Here is a 19,242-nt window from a genome sequence, read left to right on the forward strand (position 1 = left end):
ATCAGACAATTGACTGATGTCTCATTGCACAATCACCAGCCACTTTCCAAGGAAGATATATCTTTGTGATAGTACGGTACTTACTTTTCGTGATCCCTATCTATACGTATAAAAGATAGGTAACATTTACTGGCAAAGACACAGGGATGTGCGAATAGAAACTGCGCAAAAAGTGATGAAAATTACTCAACTGGTATGCCCAGGCACTTATCTGATATATATCTATTAATAAAGAGTTATGCATGAAGATTATTCCATATGTCAGTTTTAATTTGTCAGAATTAAGTGGATAACTGACATAACCAGCTTTCCAGGAGGGTACAGTTTTAAATGATTTCACATGATACAGCTCTGATTTACACTTTTGCACATATTTCTGGATGGGATTGAATTTTGTTATACCCCCGCCACAATTAGTGTGAAGGGGTATATAGGAATCACCGTGATGTTGGTCGGGCGGTCGGTCGGTCGGTCGGTCGGTCGGTCTGTTGCAAAATCTTGCGTCGCGAACTCCTTCTACAGTTTTGAAGCAATTTAAATGAAACTTAGGATAAATGATGATATTGAGGTATAGATGCGCAAGACGTTTTTTGTGTTTGTCGGACAATGCGTTGCCATGGTAACCATAATTTCACCAAAACCTTGTGGATTGAATAACTTCCATAGTATTTAAGCAATCAATTTCAAAATTGGTATCTATGATGATCTACAATGTATAGGTGTTGTTATGCAAGACACCCTTTGTGTTTGTACTTGACAAAGCGTTGCCATGGTAACCGCATGTTTTCTTCGAAATCCTGTGGAGTGAACAACTTCCACAGTTTTGAAGCAATTGAAATCAAATTTGGTAGGCATTATGGCCTTGAGGCTTAGATGTGGAACACATAATTTTTGTGTTTGTCGGACAAAGCATTGCCATGGTAACCATAATTTTACCAAAACCTTGTGGATTGAATAACTTCCACATCATTCAAGCAATTAAGGTCAAATTTAGTATGTGTGATGATCGGGAGGTATAGTTATGCAAGACACCAATGTGTTAATATAAGAAATATGTGTTGCCATGGTAACCACTCATTTTTGTATCAAATTGAACCATTTAATCTATGAAGGTGAAATTTGGTGTGTATGATGCCCTTTAAGTGTAGCTTTGCATAAATGTCCTTTGTCTTTGTATCAGACAATGCATTGCCATGGTAACCACATTTAAAATTTTTTTTAAAATCCTGTGGAGTAGACTTCTTCCACAGTTTTCAAGCAATTGAAACCAAATTTGGTAGGCATTATGGCCCTGAGATATAGATGTGGAACACATAATTTTTGTATTTGTCACACAAACTGTTGCCATGGTAACCACAATTTTACCAAAACCTTGCAGATCGAATAACTTTTCCATCATTCAAGCAATTAAAGTCAAATTTAGTATATATCATGATCTAGAAGTGTAGTTTTGCAAGACACCAATGTGTTAGTATAAGGAAAATGCATTGCCATGGTATCCACTCATTTTTGTACCAAAATAAACCATCCAAGCTATGAAGGTCAAATTTGGTGTGTATGATGGTCTTAAAGTGTAATGATGCTGGGAGAAAGCATGTTTCCATTTGCTGTAAGTTATATACTCAGTGTTAACTCTGTAATTGTACAGTAAACTAAAATTATTCTGTTTCCAATTCGACAAGTGCATAAACTTGGTATTAACATCATTGCCCTCATGACATCACATACTATAAAGCAACACTAGGGGCGGGGGTATTAATCACCTTCAGTGATAATTCTAGTTTTATATGCCATTAAGTGAGATTTCATTTCATGTAATAAATAAACATGCAAAATACAGTCTGTATAAGCAACGTTATGTTAACATTCAAAATGAACCTTTAGATTTCTCAGCAAGCTGAAAACTTACAACTGTTACGATAATTACAGCCAGTTGGAACTCCATCCTAAAACTTCTTGTCCATGTGTAGAGAGTGTGATCTTCTTAAAGGACAAGTTCACCTTCATAGACATGTGGGTTGAGTGAATGCAGCAATATTAGTAGAAAACATCAGTGAGAGTTTGAGCAAAATCGGACAATCCGTTAAAAAGTTATGAATTTTTGAAGTTTCTGCTCAGTCACAGCTGGATGAAAAGACTACTATAGCTTGTGATGTCACATGAGTACAATGATATAAAGAAAGAATAAAGAAAATTCAACATATTTCCATTTTTCTCCCATAACAAAAGAATACTTGACTTCTCTCTTTCAGAAGGCAGGGGGAATAATATTACCCTTAACATACGTCAGTAACAAGTCGAAGAAATGTGCACTTTATTCAAAATGCAAAGTTTTGTGAAATTCTCTTTTTATTTTCCTTATATAGTTGTACGCATGTGACATCATACACTGTAGTAGTCTTCTCTTCCAGCAGTGACTGCGCAGATACTTAAAATATTCGTAACTTTTGAACGGATTGTCCAACTTTCCTCAAACTTTCACTGATGTATTCTACTAATATTGCTGCATTCTCTCAATCCTTATGTATATGAAGGTGGACTTGTCCTTTAAGGGATATGTTGGATTGCTGCGGTGCACTGCGGCCGTTCAAGTCTTACATAAAAACAATGAATGTTTGCACAGAGCTGTAGGCACCCAAGGACCATTTCCTTTCTGTTGTCGTCATCATAGTAATTAGACAAATTTGTATAGCGCAGCTACTATGTAAATATACTCTACTGCGCTGTGATGTAACAGAGCTCCGATCCTGTCACTGATTAGACACACGAAAATAAATAACAAATTAATCAAAGGCTTCTGAAAAAAGATAAGTCTTCAATAAAGATTTGAAGACAACAAGTGATGATGCCTTCCTCAGTTTCTCAGGTTATTTATTCCAAAGTTTTGGAGCAGCACAGCTGAAGGCACAGTCCCCTAAAGTTACTTTCGTTTTTAAGTGAGATTGCTTTAGAAGCAACTTATCCTGTGTACTTCGTAAATTATGAGAATATGAGTGTGATTTCATTGATATCAATTCTGATAGATAACCAGGTGCTTGACCATACAATACTTTATAAACGAGTGTCAAAATTTTAAATACAATTCTCTGTCTTACTGGCAACCAATGTAACTTCTTCAAAACGGGTGTAATATGTGAAAATTTTGACGAACTGAACACAAGTCTTGCACATGCATTCTGTACACGCTGAAGCTTGGTTATCTGTGAATCTGGTAAACCAAACAATAGCCCATTACAATAATCAAGCCTATTGGTAATGAATGCGTGAACAAGAGTTTCAGCGTCTTCCTGGCTCAAATATCTACGAATGTGACGCAAGTTATGCAACATATAAAAAGTAGACTTGCATGTGGTTGATATATGCTTCTCCATGTTTAAACGAGAATCAAGCCATACACCCAGGTTTTTCACAGAGCTCGATGGTTTAACTTCCAAATCTCCAACTGATATCTTACTAATATCCAGCTTTGCTACTTGTCTTGGTGTCCCCACAACAAGAAACTCAGTCTTTCCATCATTAAGCATTAACTTATGTTTGGACATCCAAGAACGAACATAACATATACAGGATTCTAAGTTTGAAATACTATCAATGTGTTGTTCACTATCAGGACTGAAGGAAATATACAACTGTGTATCGTCAGCATAACAATGACAAGAAATATTTGGGAAACAACATTGAATACCCTTGATCAGATTACTTGTATAAAATGTAAAAAGAAGGGGCCCAAGGCGTGACCCCTGAGGCACCCCGTATGGAACATCAAAATTCTTTGACATTACATCCTCTATCATAATCTTTTGCTGTCTGTTAAAAAGATAAGACTCAATCCATGCAAGGACAGACTCACTCATGCCAAAAGATGAATGTAATATTTTCACTAATATCCCATGATCGATAGTATCAAATGCAGCACTTAGATCGAGCAATACCAAAAATGTTACCTTTTTATCATCCATTGCCAATAAAATATCATTCTTGATCTTAATTAAGGCTGTTTCTGTGCTATGAAACTGCCTGTATGCGGACTGCATACATGGAAGCAATTCATTACCCTGTAGGTGTTCTAAAATCTGCTGAGTAGCAGCTCCTTCAACCAGTTTTGATACATATTGTAGATTGCTAACTGGTCTTAGGTTGTCATAACTCACTTCCATACCACGTTTTTTGAGAAGTGGCCTAACTAGTGCCATTTTCCACTCAGATGGAAAGAGACCACTGGAGAGAGACACATTGATGAGTTTAGTAAAGACCGGGAGGAGTGATTCTGTGCAATGCAAAACAAGGTTTGTTGGCATGGGATCCAAGGAGCAGGACTTTTTGCTCAGACTAGAAACTAATTTCTCAACATCTCTTACAGATAACATTTTGAAATGATTGAAGTTGGCATTGTGTGAAATCTGAAAATCTATATCATCAAAAGGACAAATCCCATCATCTACAGAGGACTCAATCTGAGAATGAATTTTTACTATCTTATCACAAAAGAATTTTCCCAGATCATCAACAAATGTCCTCTTATCAATATGGTGAGGTATTACAACATGAAGCTTTGTCATATTCAGCAGTGATTTAGTAACATTGAAGAGACACCTTTGATCTGAACTATTTTCTTTGATCATTTGAGAGTAATATGTACGACGGGCACTATTCATAACAAATAAAGTTCTATTACGGGCAGCTTTGAAATTCTCATAATCAAGAGGAGATTTCGTTCTCAACCATTTCTTCTCAGCTTTCCTTCTTATTCTTTTTTGTGTTCTTATATCATCTGTGAACCATGGTACCCGTGGATGAGATGACACAGTCTTGGTAATCAAAGGTGCATGTTTGTCCAAAATTGAACTAAGTGTATCATTGTATAGGATAACCAACTCTGTAAGATCGTCAGGAGTGTCTGTACATAATAAACTGTTAGCCACATCATGCTTCAATGAATCTAAATCTATACAACCAATTTTGCGATAAGAAATTTTCTTAGATGGTGCATGTGGCTTGACTGAATTAAGCTCACACATAACAGAGAAATGATCAGACAGTAAAGGACCAGGCCACGGTCGACCCACAATTATGTTGTCTGACTTACGAGATATAACCAAATCTAAAGTGTGACCACGTAAATGAGTACTAAAATCAACATGCTGAATACAAGCAAATGACTCAAGCAAATCTGAAAATGACCTAGACTCATAATTATCCATATCCACATGAACATTAAAATCACCAGTGATTACAACAGGTATGTTGCATAACAAATACTCTTGTATAAACTCATTAAATTCAGATATAAAAGTAGACATTGATATAGGATGAGCATCAGAATATGGCGGCCTGTAAATATTTATGAGATCAAGTTTGAAAGATTTGAGTGATATGTGGTAACACGCAAACTCAAATGATCTCTTTTCACCAGCAAAAAATTGATGGACATCAAGAGTGTCCTTAAAAAGGAGGGCAGTTCCTCCACCTCGACGACCAATACGCGGACAATGAACAAATCGGTGACCAGTAGGGACGATATCATGGATGAGCGCGGAGTCATTATCTGTCAACCAAGTTTCAGTTAAGGCGTACAAATCAGCCTTTCCTTCATTCAGGGAAACTCGTTATTTCTTCTCAAAGCAGATGACTGACATCGCACACAAAAAACTCATTTTCTTTCGCAGTCCTTGCAGTAACGTTTCTGACTCCAGATTAAACTTCCTTTGAAAGATTGTCGGTGCTTCTGTGAAAGAGTTATTCCCCTCTCACATTGAAACATCGATCAGCATCGTAATTTCGCAGAAGAATTTGGTTTCCTCATAGGTGAATTTGCACTTTGAAACAAAACAACAACAACAAACAACATTCACATGTTATTTATCCTCTCATGTTTTAGAGTTTACATTGTAGAAAAACAGAACCCTCCCGCCCCCCCCCAAAAAAAAAATAAAAATAAAAAAAATTCTGAACATGAAAGGCATACATTGGAATGTCATCATCCTTGTCGAGATGATTAGGGGTGACAGTGGAATTCTTTCCAGCTGATGTTAATGTTAGTCATCAAAGTTCCTGCTCTCACACAATAGCAGAGAAAGGGGGAAAAACCACACAAAATGAGAGAGAATTCATGAGAATTGTCATCAATTCAGCAGAAATGTGTACACAACAATACACTGTCAAACTGTTGTTCAACTGTACACGATGAACAGAAGATGGATGGGTGTAATAGAATCACTCACATTTTATGTTAAGGAGATTTTTGTGGTTACATTCGCTGAGATCCTCTATAGAATGAAAAAAAAATATCACATGAAGAGTCAAGGATGATTTGTGCACGTTTTTTCACTTACCATTGTTTTACTGCACAGAAAAGTAAATATCATACAGAGAAAAGACCACACAGTAGGATTACTGATTTAAAAAAACACCAAAAAAAAAAACACAAAAAAACTTCAATGTCCTGTTTTTTTTTTCTTGTTCATGTGCACTTGGCACAATAGAGTCTACTCATCAAAAAAAAAAAAAAAATGCATATAATAAACTGATACCTTATGCTGTGCAAGAAGAAGTCAATGGAGCCAACATACCAGAAAACATGTATGTGCACAAACAGGAACATAGAATGTTTTTATCAACTGTCCTCATACTGAGTAATTCTTTTGCTTGATTCTTGGAACTGTGCAGAAGGAAAAGAAATCACATTAATCATTGGGGGAGGGGTGGGGAGCAAAATAAGTGAGTAACCTTGGGTGAGATTTTGTTGGATGATTATTTGAGCATAGGTGCTCGAGTCGGCGCTTCTTGTGTTGAATGAAGTACTGTAGGTGTTACAAAAAAAATATTACCCTTTTTTTGATCCTTAACAGTTCAAAAACTATACATCTGGTAATGCTGACATTGGTATGAGCAAAAGCTGAATAGTGTACAATTTTGTGGGAGGTAATTAAAAAATGAAAGCATAAATCAGTTTCAGTAAATTCAAGATTTACTTTTGAGTTAGGTTTCAGATGTTGCTCTATTTTCAACCCTCTGTACAAAACTTTCATTTTGCACCGGGGTCAATTGGTGTGTATGGGAGTGTGTGGTTAATACCCAGACAATGGTTCTGAACAATGGCCAGGGTTTGAATGTTCTATTACATTCATGAGAAATTCCACTATCACAGCTAGTCTTTATTCATCCTGAAATGTAGTGTATGCAAGCACTGCAAGCACATTAAAACATGTGCTTACGTTTTTCCATGTCCATGCATTTTACTCTTTACCATGAATTCAGACTAGCTGTGCCCGGGGCAATCCATCATGAATTTATGTGCCTTGGAGCAAGAGACCACAGGCCAAGTCAGCAGAGCTCTGAAAAAGATGGCATTTGTGATATTCATCTCTATTGTTCAGGGTCATTGTAAGCACACACTAACATACGCATCATTGGTTCTTGTGTGAAGTTCAATTTTGTACAGAGGGTTCGAATTTGACCAAAATCTGGAGCTTAACTTTAAAATTAACTGGGATTTAATGAAACTGATTCATGTTCTCATATTCAAATCACCTCCAACTAAATTGTACACTATTCAGCTGTTACTCATATCAATGACACTGTTATCTGATGTATAGTTTTCAAACTATTAAGGATCAAAAGTGGGAAATGTTTTTTGTAACACCTAGTATGTATGACATAGTCATATCACCTCACAGCGCACATTCTTCTCTGCTTGTTTTGAATTTCAGAAGTCAAAATGTTTGGGAATACCAAACTTGACTGAAATCATGAGATCCTTTGGACCAGTAGCAATTGCAAAAACGGTGCCCCTAATTCTATTCTTTGTTTCTTTTTCAGTAGTATCTGTGAAATCTATATTATATATATATTGTTTTTCTTACACAGACAGATATGCTGTCAGGAATGCACAATATTTGTACATGCTGGTTTTTGTTTTCATATATGTATGTGTCGAGTCATGTACTCAAAAGTAGGCTCATGCAGCCAGTTCAGTTTAATATTTAAAGCAATATTTTGAGTTGTTGTTTTTTTAAATACAGATTTTAAAACATTCAGACGTAATCAAAGTTTTGTGGACATGTTTATAAACATTAGCAGTTGCGGATCCAGTGGGGGGCGCAATTGGCGCCCCCTTTATTTTTCGTTAAAAACAATAGAAATAAAAAGAAAAAAAATGAAATGAAACCCGGAAGTGGCACCAGAAATATTAGTTGCGCCCCCCCCCCCCTTTACAGAATTCCTGGATCCGCCCCTGATTAGATGTTTTATTTGTAATGGCATACTGTTGATAACTGATGGTGCATGATTATTACAAATAAGAATCTCACTTCTGATTTCCATTTGAAAAGGAATTACCGTACAAGATTCAAGCATCAGGCCCAAAACTAGAATTTTTGTGCCTGAGGATGGGGGTTTCAAAATTGGACGTGGAGGACGTTTCTCAGTGACGCAACAGAGATGGGTAGGGTAAGGGAGGGGCATAACCGTATGGAGGAATTTTTCTTGGAGAGGCAAGAATGTGTTCAATAGGGGATGGGGAGGATGGGGACAGCATGCAAGTAAGGGTGCATAGCGACCGAGTTGGGGAGGATGTGTTAGGGGGTAATAACATGTATATCCCTCTCGGGGGCTTTTGTATTTCCAGAATAGAAATTCAACATTTGCAGAGAGTAGGGCTCAAGCATTTGATGGTGAGCCTTCCTGATCTTCTTGCTCCTGTGTGCAGCCCTCCCACATGATATCAGTCAAGCCAATAAAAGCTGGTGTTGACCAGAAAATATGGAAAGTGCGAGTTGCTACCCCCTGATCTGCTTTATGCTCTATTTTTTTTTTTCAGTTTAGGAGTATATGGTATATGGTATACTTACAGAGCTCATCCTCCATAAAACTTATTTTACTTTTATCAATATCATCATTATAGTTATTATTATTATTATAATTGTTATTATCATTATTATTATTATTATCATCATTATTATTATCATCATCATCATTATCATCATCATCATCATCATCATCATCATCATCATTATTATTTTTTTTTCATTTATTTTTATTTTTTTAATATATATACTTTGATCTGTTTGGTAACGCATTTGTTGTTGACTCTCACTTTCATTTTGTTGCCTATGGTATATGGTATGCTTATAGGGCTCACCCTCCACAAAACTTATTTTACTTTTATGAATAGGTCATCATTATTGTTATCATTATTATTATTACTATTTTATATATACTTTGATCTGTTTGGTAACTTGCATTTGTTGGTTGACTCTTACTTTCATTTTGTTGCCTCTTTGTACACCAGGTTAGGGCTCTCTGGTTGTTCTGCCTCCCAACCCAACCCACTCATGCTGTTGCTTTTTCACTCTTTTCCATTCTTTATCCCTCTGTTGTTCCTTATCTTGTTTGATGTTGCCTCCCTATTCATCCTTATCCTTCAAAGGTTGCCCCCCTTGGTCCTCCAGATCATCCCTGACCCTCCTCTGCCTTTTGTCTGTCCACCCTCCTGCTTTAATTCCCATCCCTTTACCTGTTGGACTCCTTGCCCATTACCTCCAACCCTTCCCTTTTGTTTTCTTTGTTCTGTGTCCCTACAATTGCAACCGTCCCATGACTGTTCTTGTTGTGTGTAGTTCTTATTATATGTGATTGCTTTCCCTGCCTGCTTGTCATTTTGCCTCTGACAAAGATTCTTGTAGGATCGATAGCTCAGACCCCTTTTGACTCCATTTCTCTCCAGTTGCACGCCACTATTAGATAAGCAGTTTTCAGCTGCCTTTTTTTTTTGTTGCTACAAAACTTATTTTAAAGAGAAGTTCATTTTCTGGGCCCTGGCATTTGTTCAGTCAGTTATTGTGTTTCATAGTTATAATTCAGTTGAAGTGATTAATGCAATGTCATTTTTGCCTGCTCTGATGTGTGATTAGAGCACTGTGTTGCAATCTTTATGTGTGTGTGTGTGTGTGTGTGTGTGTGTGTGTGTGTGTGTGTGTGTGTGTTTTGTTTTACAAATGCCATTGAACGTTCTACTTTGGACTCGGACATATGCTTGTTTCATTCGTCGTGTATGTCACACTCGCATGGTGTGAGTGCATGATTCCTTTCACGTGTTTGGTCAGTGCCCCTCACCAAGGCAGCTAGGAATGATGGCGCACGACACAGGTTACTGTAAAGCATGATATTTTCGTGGCATGGAACCTTTGCGAATTGCCACTGGCATTCAATTTCGCGAATCTTGGCTCTCGATCACAAAATTCTCAAAATTAAAATGTATGCAGACATTTTGGGTTTTACGATAGGCTGTTAAGTCTTCCTAAAAGAGAATTAATTATCTAGCATATTTGTATATTTTATGATATGAATTGTGCATATATTGTAATTTTCAATATATAATATATAACACACTTATGATTAACCAAGTGTATAAATGTAGAAATAAATGAAAGACAAAATATCTGTATATTTATTCATAGATTTGATTGACATCATTACTATTATAAACTACAATAGATATGAAATTCATATATATATATATATTTTTTTTTTGTATGTATATAGTGAGAGATAGAGAGAGAGAGGTAATATGTTTCATGTACAAAAGATTGAGAAGGGGAAAATAAAAATGTGCCTGCATTGTTGCTGTTGTACACTACAAATGTGAGGATAAATTGTACTGATGCTTGAGGTTTAGTTCAATAGGAGTGACATTGCCTTGAAGTAAACTAATTTGGAGCATATCAATTTTATGCTAGTAGATGGGTGCATGCAAAATGTGAAAGTGATGTGTTGGTCTCACCAAGGAGGTGTCACACCGATACCTTCTTGGTCCCACTCAGCCAGAATGTTTTCTTCTTTTCTTGTCTTGTCTTTTTTTTTTTTTTTTTTGGGGGGGGGGGGAGGAGGAGGGGGAGCAGGCCCAGGGGGAGTTTTCAGTCTTTGCAGGTTATTTGGCAGGATCTCTGTAGTTTTGGCTCAATTTGTCAGCTCCTGTGCAGCTGTAAGACTTCGAGAAGTGTTCCCCCCTCCCCCTGTCTCATGCTTCAGTAGCAGTTTTTGAAGACTTTGAACTTTGTACTGGGTTGAAATTAGTTACTCATTGCAGAAGGTCAAGGGATGCTAACAAACTGACTCACTCGCACACGTTGTGTATCATTCTTCTACTAGGCAAAACTGGGAAATGTTTGTTGTCGTTGATTTTGGCTCGGTTTATTGAAGTATATTAATCAATATTTCTGCTCAGAGGATGCATGATGATGTGTATAGGCACAATAGCTGACTGAACTCTGTTTACAAGAAAGCATTTTTTTTTTTCAATTTTCTCACAAAAAAACAAAACAAATAGAAAACAAATAATGGATAAGTTTCCCTCAGTTTTGCTGCACATAGCTTGCGATTTTGAAGCAAACATCTTTGGTTTCCCAACTACACATTCATCACATAACAGAAGTGTATAATGTGTGCTGTAATGCTCTCATTGTATATCTTGATACATCATACTACAATGGCTAAAAGCCTTATTTTAATCATGGCACAAAGCGCGAATAGACATAGTACACTAAGCCATTTTCGGCCTTTTGCAAAATCATACACACACCCCTGTCCTTCGGAGAAAGAAATATCAATTATTTGTTGCTTCTGCTTAAGGGAAAGTACGGCAGACGCAACATTTGCGCTCTCAGTTTTGTTACGAGCCCTCTTCTAGGAGGAGATACAAAGTGACAGTGCCCCTTTCGTAGTGCAGCAGTTATCGTGAATGGTACAAATGTACTGCAGTCGAGAGATACACAACAAGCAGGGTGTTCAGACGCATAAAATTTATACTAGAACGGTATAGCTATACGATGAATTTATTCGTCTGAATGCTGACTAGTGAAACGACGCATAACGAAACGACGTATAGCGAAACAACGGTCAGAGCATCGTTTCAAACTAGAACTCAATAATGAATCAGCATTCCATCGTGTCCATTGTGCGTCTGAATGTATGGCGACCATAGAACGGTATAACTGGGCGGGGCTTAATGGGAGTACACATGAAAGGTGACCCCGCACCTGTCACTCATACCCACAACAGCATGTGCAGTGAGAAACTGCACATCTATACGACGTTTTCCAGAACGGTTGAAATTAGCATCTGAACGGTCTATCAGCGATACGATGATTCTTTATACGTCTTTCTTTATCGAGTTTTGGTATAAACTGGCTTGCATCTGAACGGAGGGCTTGAATTATGGTTGTAAAAGAAGATGTGGGGAGTGAAAGAGACAGACAGACAGACAGACAGAAAAGGGAGAGATGGAGAGGGATGCTGTTGTTGACGTCATTAATGGATTGTGTTACCTTTCTGGGTCTATAACTTAAATGTGTACGGTAAGCATGGAATGATGGCATCAAATGTACAGTTGTACCACGGTGTTGAGAAGTTCAATATAATTCACGTTATCAATAATCATTAAAAAAAACAGAAATATGTATTGTGTAATATATGATGGGAAGTTCACGTATCTAGCCAAAGGCTCAAGGCAAACGTGATCCCCTCTGTAGAATTGAATATATAGAATTGTACAAATATAGATTCAGAGTCCAATTTGGAATATTTAATGAAAATGACAGATTGAATACACAAAATGAAAGATGAAACATGTGTTAACAACATTAAGCAAACAAACCTGACACACAGAACAAAACTAACAAAAAATGGACAGATGACTGTAAAAGCACTTTGAGTGGATACATTCTTGAAAATTGAATCTAAATCATTCCAGAACTTACCACTTTCATAGAAAATAGAATTCTTCTGTGTTATGTTCAGGTGACACGATGGCAACAGAATGTCATCCTAACTTCAAGTTTTTGTGCCATTGACACATATGAACTGCCTCTCGGTGGCGGATCCGGAGGGGGCGCACCGGGTGCGTGCCCCTCTTTACTTTTCGTTAAAACAAAAGAAATGAGAAGAAAAAATGGGGGGGGGTGCCCCCGTTTAATTTTGTAAAAGCACCTCCCCTTTACGGAATTCCTGGATCCGCCCCTGCTTATGATCAGTAAGATAATCCCTGACCAACTGACAAGTACACGTCTATCACCACAGTGTTCCAGTTCGTACAGCAAAATATGGTTGAGCGAATCGAAGGCTTTACTCGGGTGGATCATATATAAGTTGGGCAAGTGCAAAGAATATTTTAGGACTTTTCAGTCACTGGCATGTCTAAAAGCTTATGTAATCAATGTGCAGATCGATATGTTCTCATTCAAAGAGAGTGTCTGTTTTTTGCAGACAGAAGTGGTGAGATGTTTCAGCTGGTAGTTAAATCTGTAAGGTGCCTTTGCAACTTTTCCCCATCTTTCCTCACTGCAGCACTGAAATCAAATATAGACCTCTCTCTGCACTATGCTAGATATTAGGAAGCTACATACACCTCCCTCTCGTACAACCCCCGCCCTCACATTCATTGTACATTTCTCTCACAGTGAGCTGTTTTACATTTTTTTTTGTCATTGCTTTCGTATAGAAGAAAACAGTTTTGACACGATTGGAATTCATATTGGTATGCACCTGTTCGACGTTTCAACTCTCTAGTCGATAATGTATATTGGTGTTTACTTAATGTTTGTTATGTCATTTTTTTTTTTGTTGCATTGTTCCTTCCTCTAGAAGAAAGGGGTTTGTTTTGATTCATTGTTCATGATAGTGATAAGATGAAGAGAGAGATCAGAATGAGGGGGAAAAAGAACAATCACAACAACATGCTCATTCTCTCGGCATAACTATTCTATTTCATCTTGGCAGGATTCCAAACAATACTCAGTGTCCGGGAGCCAAAAGGATCCCCTGGGGAGCCAGGAGATTGGAGAACGCCTGTGCAACCACCGGGAGATGGCCCATGAACTCATCCCCATGATGCCCTCTCCACAGCAGCCAGGGAGTGAGTTAACCTCCGGTACTCATCTCCCCCTTCCACTCTTCCAGTTTCTGAGTCCTCCTCCTCCCCCTCCTCCTGGCATCAACTTCCATCCATTCCTAAGTTATGTTATCCCCTGCCCTCTTGTCTTTAAGCATCCATCCTTCCATTCCTAACTAGTGCTCCTCTTTGCAGTAACATCTCTTCATTCCTAGCTCTTGTCTCTCCCCCCTTCCTTTCAATAGATGCACCCATTCCTAATCCTTGTCCCCTCTCCCTTCCCTTCCACCATTAATATCCACCTATTCCTAACACTTGTTCTCTTGTCCTCTTCATTAACTTCCATCCACTCTTCATTCATTAACATAATATAACAAAATGTTAACAAAATGTTACTGTATCAGCTACTTGATTGCATCATGACTTACAAGAGAATTTTTATGTTGACCATTGTATACGGAAAAAAGAAAAAATGTATAATTGGCAAAAAAAGAGAGAGAATATATATATATATATATATATATATATATATATATATATATATATGTATATATATATATATATATATATATATATATATATATATTCTCTTTTTTTTTGCCAATTATACATTTTCCTTGTGATGACCTTTGACAAGAACAGAAGAGCTCTGTGACTCGAACTTTTTATATGGAAGGAAGAGATCATTGTTTCACAGAAACAATTTAACCTCGCTGACAGTGGACTGGAGTGTTTATGAAAGATCGGTTTGACTGCTCACATCCTGCCTCAAAAGAGGCAGGACTTTTGTATACCGTATGTAGACTAAAACAGTGTGTATTTTGTTCGATTAGGAAAGTAAGTTTTCTCTCATAATGACAGTCATATGAGGGAGAATCATGCACCTTCGCAATAACTATGACAATGTGACAATTAATTTTGCAAACTTGTGAATTTTTCAAATGCTGAGCTTTATGTCAACATGGAATTTGATCTGTTTCCTTAAGAGGAAAATACACAAAAAGACAGGTAATTAAGATTCAGAAATCTATAGAAGTTATATTATCAAGATTAGCTTTCCACACATCTATTTTTGTTTCTGTTATGATCTCCAGCTTTATTTGGATAATGTGTTGATTTTACGCTATATGCATAAATGCTGCTTCACACAGCTGATTGTCACTAAACCAGAACAGGTCGTGACCCCATTTGTAGATAGCAACCATGGAACCTGATGGATGGTAGTGGTGGTGGTGGTATTTTGAGGGCAGGGTGGCCCTGATTTCACAGTTGTGAGCTTATCGCAGCTTCAAATGGCAAGAGCATGTGAAATTATGATGCAGCACTTGATTCCATGACCGCTTGATTTTTTAGTTCTTGATTCCTTTATCCCCTCATTTCTTGATTTCTTAATTTCACAAATCCTTGAGTTCTTGTTAGATGATTTTAGTATTCAATGGAGAGTAAATAGTTTACAAACAATGCATATTACTAGTACTCAGGGCATTAAGTATTATCCTTCTGATAGTTATTGGTAGAACAGTTGGGAACATGCAAGTGTATTTTAGACTGTTCAAAAGTAAGGAGAATCGATAATTTCATAAATGCCCAACCAAGTGCTGTGCATTATTTGTTTTATAAAGTGATGATGACATCATTTATACACAGGCATTCGTAGCCGAATGCAGTAGAGTGGTAGAACTTACAAGCCATTGATATACTAACACCCAGTGAAGTTGGACACCTTTCGGCTAAATAAAAGACTGGTCACATGAAGGCTCTCAGCCAGTCATAAGAACCATACCACCATTTTGATACACACATACTCCCTTCTGGTTCTGTGGTGACTATAGAGCTATATGTAGTCTCAGAAAATGGCAAGATAGAAAAGGAAAAAAACAAACAAACCCAAAGGCGAAGCATTAACAAAAACAGCCCTAAAGCATCCCATTCACCTGAAGAACACATGCAACTTCCGTCAGAATTAATTAGACTCATGCTTTTCGGAAGATATGCTGCAGCTGTGATATAATCAGGCATTTCAATACAAATGGAGAGGATATTACTGCCGATACCCCAGCTTGAACTCAAGGATCACTGTGGTTAGTCCCATTGTACAATACATCAGCTGTGACCTGTAACTTTTCAAGGTGTATTTTAATAGGCGGTCTGTGATATTGAACCTTCATAGTGTCAAAACCCTCTCGGTGAAAAAAATGTGGAAGTCCAACAGGAAGGCTTTGTCAGACCAGTTGTGATAGGGAAGATTGTATGACCACCAGCAAACCTGTCCATTGACACGGTTAAGGCACAGTTAGGGCAGAACATGTAGAGAAGTTCAAGCCTTAATGTCATTTCAATGCCACCTTTACTGTCAATGTCCTGAGCAGGTTGCCCAAATACTCAATTGCAAAAGTCAGAAGTGTTTTGAGAGGAAGAAAGAAAGCCACATGAATAGATTGCTTAAAAGCATAAGGAGGAGTGTATCACACTCAACAGGAAATATGATTGGATTTTGTGTTCATTATTGTGTATTTTCCTTTTTTTTCCCCCAGCATAACATTTTATTTTTAACTCACTCAAAAAACCCTCCCAAATAACAGAAATGAGATGTTGATGATGAATGCTGAAATGTGCTAGTATGAATATGGGTTTCTGGTACCCTTTCCCCCCAACGTGTACTCATTCAATTCTTTCACACAACCATCGTACAGTAAGTCATCTGCATAGATATTTTGAATGTAACTATCTTTTCTAGGGGTTGGTTATTTGGGTATGCTGCTGTATTGTAAGGACAGTTTCTGCTACGTATCGTCGAAAATTCTTCTATATGTTTGAGTATGCCACAAACATGTATTGATTTATGCAATAGTCCACATTGTACATGCAAAAGCTGATGTACATTCCTGCAGTCTATGTATTTGAAAAGTTGTGAGATGTGAAGTTCAGAAAGAATTGATGCTATGTGTTGCTCCCTTGAACTCCAGAAATACTTGATTTGAGCATTTTACTCAACTGAGTCCTCTGTGAGTGCAGTACAAGAATGAATTTGCACCAGCAGTCAATAGCTTGTGATGAAGCATTACTTGGCACTACCATTTTTTTTCTTATATTTTGTTGGAATGATGGAAAACATATAATTGATTCTTTTTCCATTATTTTTTGTTCTTTGGTTTAATTGCAGCACATTTAAGCAGTGAGGACTGTCCTCCAGTGTATAGTTATGAGGAGAATGAGAGCAGCGTGTACATTCCGGGAGCAGCTAGTGAGCAGGAGGACAAGATAGACTCAAAAAGAACTAGGAGCACCTCCTCATACAAACATCTTAATTCAGCTGAGGCATCCTCGTCAAGTATACGCAAAGATGAAAGCGATCTTGACGTCTCCGTCACCAAGGAGGGGAACAATGACGTTTTCATCCCAGATCCCTTGGAGAACGAAGTTTTTGAGGAGAAGAAGGAGGAGAGTCATGGTGGCCATGGACACGCCCACCACCACCATCACCACCACCACCATGGGCACGGGCACGGGCACTCTCACGCCCACGGCCACTCCCACGGCGGGCGGGGCGGCATCTCGTCCATCGCCTGGATGGTCGTCATGGGCGATGGGGTGCACAACTTCACCGACGGGCTGGTCGTCGGGGCGGCCTTTGCCGACACGCTGGCGGGCGGCCTGAGCACGGCGATCGCAGTCATGTGTCACGAGATCCCGCATGAACTGGGTGAGGAAAGGAGGCTTTAAGCCTGGACTATACATACATTGTATGTCTCCACTCTCCTACACGTAGTGATACATGATACCAATATGGCAAGTGTTGCTAGGCGTTACAAAGGGCTGGTGTCAGTTCTTGCCCATTTTACAGAGTTTTGTAGCTTACTACAGCTGAACATCACATTGCTGTCACTTGAGATGCAGAAAGGCATGAAATCATAGATCAATGTAATTATTAAACACCTTTATGCTTCTTGGCAGATAATATTTTTTTTTTTGTCATCTCCTGAATTTTATGTTCATAAAATTATTTTGTGATCATTCTAAAAGATGTATTTTGCTGATAATTCATTTGCATTTTTGAGCTGCTTTGACGAAATGATTTTTTTCTTTAATATTATTCACTTTATTCACTGATTGGCTATTTCCCTGGTCAGGTGACTTTGCGGTGATGCTCCAAGGCGGGATGAGCATCAAGCAAGCGCTGGCCTTCCAGGCAGTGTCCTCCATCCTGGCCTACATCGGCATGGCGATCGGCATCTGTATAGGCAACCTCAGCACCATCAACTTGTGGGTCTACGCCCTGGCTGGTGGCATGTTCCTGTACATCGCTCTCACCGATCTAGTAAGTCCGAGTGGAACTCATTGCCCGGTAATTCCTAGTCTTTGTCAAAGGCCCTCAGGCTGTAGTAATTTCAAGAGAAGTGGGCAGAGCGTTGTAACACGAGACTAGTTTATTAAAGCCACCAGGAAGAGGCAAGCCCTGGTGAGAATGCCCTTGCAAACCCACCTGAGTTTGTAACTTAAATCTAAATCCAAGGCTTGATCTAGCAATTCAGTTGGTCAGGACTAAATTAAATTTATGTAGTGCTGAGTCATTCAGTTGAAGTTGTGCCCAGGATGGGCTTTTCGCCAGCTCATTGATGCTGTTAATGCCATATATTTCACAAGGTTTTTATTTACCCGAATTTTGCGAGTTAGTCGATAATCATGCATTTAACAAACACACGTTAAAATAGAAACTCTAAACCTGACGTGAATGCAAATGTGCACGCATTGGCATGTGACGCACTCAACATTGCGTCTATCAATATTCAAAGTTTTCGGGTATACAAGTGTCTTTGAAATTGATTAATTTTCTCCCGATGTGTTTTTGTATCTCCTCCTGTCATTGATCTCCTCCACACAGTTTCCTGAAATGGTGGAGAGTATGAACAACACAACGGACAGTAAGGTGTTGCATCTCGTCCTCCAAGTACTGGGAGCCGGGTTCGGCATTGGCGCCATGCTCGTCATAGCTCTCTACGAGGAAGCACTCATGGACACACTCACGAGCTGATCTTGCCAATAATTGTCGCACTCGTGCCTTTTTTTGTTTGCTCTGATTGTAGTTTCATTTTTTTTTTTTTTTGCAAACTGCGAAAAGCCGTCTGTAATGGTCGTAGAGCATTAGAGGGAGAAGCAGCGACTCCTCCCAGTGCGGGTAAAGTAAATCTCGATGCAACTCACAGTTTCCGTCTCCTTGTCTTCTTCAAGTAACAACTTCTTTGAGTCTGTCATCCTCAGGAGCAGCTTGTTCTCTGAGCAATCATCCTGATGGAGGACTCAGAACTTGTTTTTTTACATCATTGTTTGAGGCTAAGGGACAATGATATCTGACTGCT

General features: G+C 38.4%; 1 protein-coding gene across 1 annotated transcript in view; it reads left to right on the forward strand.

Moving 5' to 3' along the window:
- LOC139741181 (zinc transporter ZIP6-like) overlaps positions 1–18,917 on the forward strand; it is a 52,351-nt gene extending 33,434 nt beyond the window's left edge. The window contains exons 7-10 of the mRNA XM_071651773.1: positions 13,774–13,909; positions 17,049–17,588; positions 18,016–18,203; positions 18,768–18,917. Coding sequence (XP_071507874.1) covers positions 13,774–13,909; positions 17,049–17,588; positions 18,016–18,203; positions 18,768–18,917 — 1,014 coding nt within the window. The remainder of the gene's footprint in view (positions 1–13,773; positions 13,910–17,048; positions 17,589–18,015; positions 18,204–18,767) is intronic.
- Positions 18,918–19,242: the final 325 nt, after the last annotated feature.

The sequence above is a fragment of the Diadema antillarum genome, unplaced genomic scaffold, assembly GCF_040938485.1.
Source record: "Diadema antillarum isolate AM-2024a unplaced genomic scaffold, OU_Dant_1.0 seq00000908_RagTag, whole genome shotgun sequence".
Classification (NCBI taxonomy): domain Eukaryota; kingdom Metazoa; phylum Echinodermata; class Echinoidea; order Diadematoida; family Diadematidae; genus Diadema; species Diadema antillarum.